This window comes from Crocuta crocuta, unplaced genomic scaffold (assembly GCF_008692635.1).
Source record: "Crocuta crocuta isolate KB4526 unplaced genomic scaffold, BGI_CrCroc_1.0 scaffold36, whole genome shotgun sequence".
Lineage (NCBI taxonomy): Eukaryota > Metazoa > Chordata > Mammalia > Carnivora > Hyaenidae > Crocuta > Crocuta crocuta.
In genome coordinates, this window is record NW_027532203.1 from 7,574,912 (window position 1) to 7,581,739 (window position 6,828).

At 45.4% G+C, this 6,828-nt stretch overlaps 1 protein-coding gene across 1 annotated transcript in view; it reads right to left on the bottom strand.

The window, feature by feature from the left end:
• LOC144242589 (O-acyltransferase like protein-like) overlaps nucleotides 1-6,249 on the bottom strand; it is a 65,665-nt gene extending 59,416 nt beyond the window's left edge. The window contains exons 1-2 of the mRNA XM_077777555.1: nucleotides 6,175-6,249; nucleotides 5,809-5,923 (exon numbers count right to left, since the gene is read on the bottom strand). Coding sequence (XP_077633681.1) covers nucleotides 5,809-5,923; nucleotides 6,175-6,249 — 190 coding nt within the window. The remainder of the gene's footprint in view (nucleotides 1-5,808; nucleotides 5,924-6,174) is intronic.
• Nucleotides 6,250-6,828: the final 579 nt, after the last annotated feature.

Below are 6,828 nucleotides of genomic sequence, written 5' to 3' on the forward strand. Positions count from 1 at the left end.
GAGTTTGGTAGTCCAAAATGGGCTTTACGGGGTGTTATTGGTTGAACTGTTTCCCCCCAAATTCATTTATTACCACCCGAACCCTCAGGGTCTCAGTCTAGGACTATCTTTGAGGACAGAGCCTTTTAAAAAAGGTGATTAAGGGGTCTGGATGGCTCAGTCGGTTAAGCATCTGAGTCTGGGTTTCAGCTGAGGTCCTGATCTCACAGCTTGTGAGTCCAAGCCCCACATCAGTGCAGAGGCTGCTTGGCATTCTCTCTCTCCCTCTCTCTCTGCCCTTCCCCTGCTTGCACTCTCTTTCTCTCTCTCAAGTAAATACATGAACATTAAAAAATTTAAAAACTTAAAATTAAAAAGGTGATTAAGTGAAAACAAGTCCCATCTGACTGGTGTCTATATCAAAGGATATTTGAACCTACAGTGACACCAGGCAGGTGTCACTGACCATCTGCAAGCCAAGGACAGAAGTCTCTGAGGAAACCAACTCAATCAGCACCTTGATCCCGAACTTCTGGCCTCCAGACTGACAAGAAGATTAATTGCTCTTGTTTAAGCCCCCAGCTTGTGGTACGTTGTTATAGCAGCTCTCACAAACGAATCTGGAGGTGGGGAGGGTGGTTTTTGTGTCCACTTTCGGTACCTTGTCTGACTTTTTACCGTAATTACCTGTAAAATTGACATCCCTACTTTAAGCTAGCCATCACAATGATCAGAACCACACAAGAAGCTGCCCTGAAATGCAGATTCTCAGCTCCAGCGCCTAGAGGCTCAGCCAGCAGCTAGGTGGGGGCTCCAGCAGTGATGGTAAATGTCTAATAAAGGGCCATCTTCCAAATGAGAACGTGTCTGTATATAATATAGAGAGATTATTATAAGTTATACCGATACAGAAGATGCGTAGCACACTGTTAACTTGCTCAGGCTGCCCTGACAAAATACTACAGATGGAAATGGATTTCCTCATAGTCCTGGAGTTAGAAGTTCAAGATCAAGGTCTCAGCAGGGTTGGTTTCTTCTGAGGTCTCCAGCTTGACTTGTAGATGCCTGTCTTCTCTCCAAAATCTTCACTTGGCCCCTCTGTGTGCTTGTGTCTTCATCTCCTCTTCACAGAAGGGCACCAGTCAGATGGGATGAGAATCCACTCTTGGCACCTCATTTTACCTCATTTGCCTCCGTAAAGACCTGCCTCCAGATACAGTCACATTCTAAAGTTTAGTTATTTACTGAGGGGGGGAGAGGTGGACAGAGAGGGAGCGAGAGAATCCCAAGCAGGCTCCACGCTATCAGCACGGAGCCCAGCACAGGGCTTGATCTCACGACTGTGATGTCATGACCTGAGCCGAAATCAAGAGTGGGACGCTTAACCGACTGAGCCGCCCAGGCGCCCCTAGAGTCACATTTTAGAGTAAAGCATCAGGGTTAGGACTTCAACATAGGAATTTGGGGGGAAACACAGTTCAGCCTGTAACACACACAACTTACAAATAATAACAAAATCAACAATACTCCTTTTTATAAATTCCACATACAGCTGATTGATTCTCATGGATGTTGGCCAAACTCTAGTATTTGTGGCCAACCTGTGGTTTCCGCTGACTGATGAGTCTAGTCCCGACATGAATACTGGGTGATATGTTTGTCTACATTAATGAGTAATATGGATGTGAAACCAGACGATGTATGTCAGAACTTCACTCAATTGTCAGTGACATCAGCAATCGCTGAAGCGGATGAGTTTTCAAGGGCTATTTATCATGTAATGGCCACAGGCATAACACAATTTTAAGCTGAAAAATTTTGCATTTGTGACATTCTCTTCAACTTCTTAAGCCCAGGCAGTCAACAAAAACACTAAATCAAGCCCTGACCTGTAGTCATCGACAGCCTCTGTAGTGAATGTACTTCAGTCACAGTTGACTTTGAGCTCCCAGCCTGATGCTCCTGGACCTGGGTTTGGCAGACGATGTGCTCCCCCCGGCCTCTCCCCCTCCCCTGCACGGCAGCACATTTCCACCACGCGAGCACAGCGGACACAAGCATCTCCAAGATACTGATGACTGTAAAGTGTAGTAAGACAGTTAGGAGGTGGTGAATTTTGAGGATCCATTACTTTTGTTCTTCTGTTAACTTAAGCCATTCAACCCTTAAAAGTAACTGTGTTTGACAACCAGATTGAAAATGTCACAAACGGCTCTCGCAAGCCCGTGTAGACTGGTTATAGCAGACCACGGGGGTTAGAATCAAAACATTTCTAAAGCTACTGCAGATTGTCAGAGTTGGAGAAACACAGCCTCTCCACTTCACAGGGGTGGAAAGTAGGGGCACCTGGGTGGTTCGGTTGGTTGAATGTCCGACTTCAGCTCAGGTCATGATCTCCTGGTTCATGGGTTCGAGTCCCACATCAGGCTTTCTGCTGTCAGCGCAGAGCCTACTTCGGATCCTCTGTCCCCCTCTCAAAAATGAATAACCATTTTTTTAAAAAAAATAGCAAAGTAATGTTGCGTGGGTGAGATTAAGCACATAGTCAGTTATTGGCCTCCAGGGATGAGAGCCCAGATGTCAGGACTGCCAGCTTAGCACAGTGTCTGGGGGTCAACAGCCTGTCTCTACAATGTGTCTGGTGTACCCAGAAAGTACAATGAGGAAAGAAACAGGTGGGAAGATGCAGGTGGTCAGGTAGAGAGATACAGAGGGGAAGAGAGAGAGGAGTGATCATCAAAGAGGTGGGCATCCTAGACTGGACCGTCTCTGAATTAGAAACAGGTGCATTTGAGGAGGAAGGCAGATAATGCCGTGGCGGTCAAGGAGAAAGACAACTGAGAGGAAAAAATTGATTAGAGGAAGAGACCGGAGATCTTTTAGGGGCCGATGCTTGTATGGGAGAAGAGAATGAATGCAGATTGGATTATGGAGTTTAAAAACAAGACGAGAGGGGTGCCTTGGGTGCTCAGTCCGTTAAAGACCCAACTTGTTTTTTAAGTTTATTTATTTATTTTGAGAGAGACAGAGCGAGCGCAAGGGAGGGTGAGATAGAGAGAGAGGGGAGAGAGAATCGCAAGCAGGCTCCGTGCTGTCAGTGCGAGCCTGACGCGAGGCTCGAGCCCATGATCCATGAGCTCGTGACCTGAGCTGAAACCAAGGGTCTGTTAAGCGTCCAACCCTTGATTTCAGCTCAGATCATGATCTGACGGTTCATCCACACCCTTCATTGCATCCTTCCCTCTGCATCCGGCTCAAACGCCAGCCTCTCCCCTGCTCCGGACCAGCAACGACTCCAGCTCCCCTCTGCAAGATCAGCATCCCTGCCTGAGTTCCATGAACCTTCTCTCCCCCACTTTATTCCTCAGACCCCCGCCCATTATCAGAGGTCTTGCTGCGGTCACCTCCATGCTTTGGGTTGGGGAGGGAGACTCAGAACATTACTATGTGACATTTAATATGTTAAAAGGGCATGAAGACGAAAATAAGAAACACCTGCGGTACTGCCTGGCTTGCTGGTGAACCGTGAGCCACCACCTGAAATCTGATGGGACCCCAGTCGCATCCCCGGCCTGACCAGCTCCCACTCCAAGGCAACATCCAACTTAACTTGGAGATTATCATTCTTTCTGCCGCCCTCCTCTACATGTCTCCCCCCGAGGGCCACGGCACCTTAACTGGCATGTCTGACACCTTTATATACCGTATATATTCTACAACTTTCATCCCTTTGTGTTTTTTTTTCTTGTTTTTCTTACTGCCTATTTTAGGCAGTGATTAAAGGCGCAAGCTTGGGAATCAGATAACCTGGGCTCAAATTCCATCTCTACCACTTACTTTGGGCAAGATACGTTCCATCTCTGTGGCTCAGTTTTGTCATCTATGAAAGAGAGTCAATGCCCTGCTCCTGGCAGAGCTGCTGGGACTCGGTAAGACACCAGTCGCCCAGGCTGGGAAGTGGCCTCCTTGTAAAAGTGTGAATTCCTGACTCATCATTTTTCCATCCACATGACTGTCGGGAAAACCATGCTGAGAAGGAAGATCAGACCCACAGCCGGTGCTCAAAGCTCTCAGGCAAAACGTCAAAGTCACGACATCGAGTGTTTTCTGTGTGCGTTAGAATGAAAAGCAATGAAAACAACCGCAGGTGGTATTCAACTATTAAATTAAGTAATGGTTATCTATGATCTGTCCCATTTATATAAATCATTTGATTCTTTCTGGGACCATTCACCTTTGGGAAAGTTTTTAAAATTTAAAAAAAATTTTTTTAGTTATCTCTACACGTAACTTGCGGCTCCAACTCACAACCCGAGATCAAGAGTCTCGTGTGCTTCTAAGGGAGCCAGCGGCCATCCCTAGGGAAACTTTTTTTTAACTAAAAAAAGATTTTCAATTTTCAGGCCCTTACAGATGGGACACTGTTGGTACATGACCAAAGCACCTTGTAAGGCAAATAAAGTGTTAACAAGACTGTGATGAATGATGACATGTGCCACCACTTTGTCACCAGCAGACTCAGCCAGTCATTGTGCCTTCTGGGTTCTCTTGGCTGGCGGGCTTGGCCTGGGTTTGTCACAATGTTCCCTGTTGACTTCCGCAAGTGTTGGAGCAAAGCATAATCAATTCCAAAACGGGATCTGAACACGGCCTTTGAATTAGTTGGGTTGATATTTTTTCCAATGTCTCATTAAATATCAGGACGTACAGTCCAGTGTAAAATGACAATTGCTTCCAATCGGGTGCTCTTTTGAATTCCCCAAGATTTGATCAAAACTTCTGCTTATCTTTATGATGAATATTTGCTACTGTTTTCTAATACAAAATAAATTGGTCATGCGTTCAAATGGAAATGGAAATTGCCATGACAGTTTTTTCTGGCTTTGGAAGGAGTGAGTTTTTAAAATTCTTTTTTTTTATAGTTTATTTTTGAGACAGAGAGAGACAGAGCATGAGTGGGGGAGGGGAAGAGAGAGAGAGGGAGACACAGAATCTGAAACAGGCTCCAGGCTCTGAGCTGTCAGCACAGAGCCCGACCCCACAAACCGCAAGATCATGACCTGAGCTAAATGAAGTCCAATGCTTAACCAACTGAGCCACCCAGGCACCCTGTGGAAAGAGTGAGTTTTTCCCCCCTTTTTTCCCCCCTTGTTAGTGGTTTTTATCAGCATCACAAATGAATCATTCTCCCGGAGAGGTTACCCCATTGAAGAAGAATTTGATTTCCTGCCCCTTTCTGGCTGGAAGGTATGTGTCCCTTTGGTTGTAAGAGGAATTTTGGGAAACTAACAGACAATAAATTACGGCGGCCTGAAGCCTGTCCCTATTACATGCAAAGAGGCTTGGCTGTAGTCAAACTTTTTCCAGCTTAGGCCAGCGCCTTCACCAATGCACTCCACAAAATTTATTGTCAAATACATAATGGGCAGAACTTGTTCCCTAAATAATGAAGTAATTCGTTATCAAAGCCAGACTAAACATCTAGGAAAAGAAATAAAGTTATCTCCCATGACAGCAAAATGCTACCAGCTTCAAACAATAGTAACAGCTCAGCAACTTACAACTTATAAACAATTCTCATCTAAGAGGCTGGTCCTCATGAGATCCCTTCTGGCTAGAATTAAACACCATTTCCTCTAGTGCAATCATGCAATAAAAATTCCTCCTCCCTCCTTGATTCCTGGAATCAAGAATCTGTAAAGTAAGGCTGATCTTGTCTTCCATGTTGGGGTCTGTTTTTAATGATCAAGAGTTTTTCGAGATCCTCCCAGCACAAACCTCAGATCGCTCTGTGTTTACCTACCCAATAGGACGGAAAAACCTACTTACTTCTCAGAGCGTATTCTTTGGGCTCCACCGAATTCAAATCGGAAAGGAATTCCTCAGTGTCTTGCACGCATTTGAGAGAAATGTTTTCTGCGGGAAACACAAAAGGTAATTGAAACTGAAAAGACAGAAGACAAAATAACAAAGTCAGGATCATCATGGTCCCTTAACCTGTCAGGATAAAACTCCCCTCTTAGAAAAAGAGGCTTATATTTATGAAACACTAGTCTATAATACGGTGGAAATTTGTGACACTGCTCACTCCTTAACACGCAGCGGCAAGTTGTGTGTCCTCGGCCACCTGCAAAGCAGCTGAGATGAACAAACCATGGAAACCGATTTACACACAACTTGTTATTGTTCACTAACCTCGCACCGTGGACATGGGGGCCGCTGACCACCTGGCTTCCTTTCGCTGTGCAGATTAATGCTGCCAGCTAGCATGGCGATGCTAGATTTGCCCCGGCTGGACGGCTTGTGTATATCTCTGGGTTTAAAAACTTTACTGACGATGTGAAGCAGCAATAGGCAGGTTTTTTCCAAGAATGATTACGAATCCAACCTGTAAAACATTCTGATAAATGAGAAGCAAAGAAAGGCTTCCTCGAGATCATCTGGATATCATATGCATCCGTGAACATGTCTGGTGGATTTGAACGCGATGTAGGAGGGGGCGTGATGAGGCCCCTGCGGAAAGAATCGGCTTTCCAGGAGGATGAAGAAGCTCCTGCATCCTCGTATGGGGCTTAGCACACACCCTGGGGAGGACAGAAGACCACGGCAGTCGTGCTCATCTACTTGAAGAAGACAGCAAATGTGTGGATCGGGATTTCTCGTGGTGTGAATATTCTCTTTCCAGAAAGGTGTTCTTTATTCAAAAAAAGTTTTGTTTTTTTTTAACATTTGTTCATTTTTGAGAGACAGAGAGCGGGGGAGGGACAGAGAGAGACACACAGAATCCGAAGCAGCCTCCGATGGGAGATTTAAATAATACATTTAAAGTACTAGGAGGTGCATCTGGGT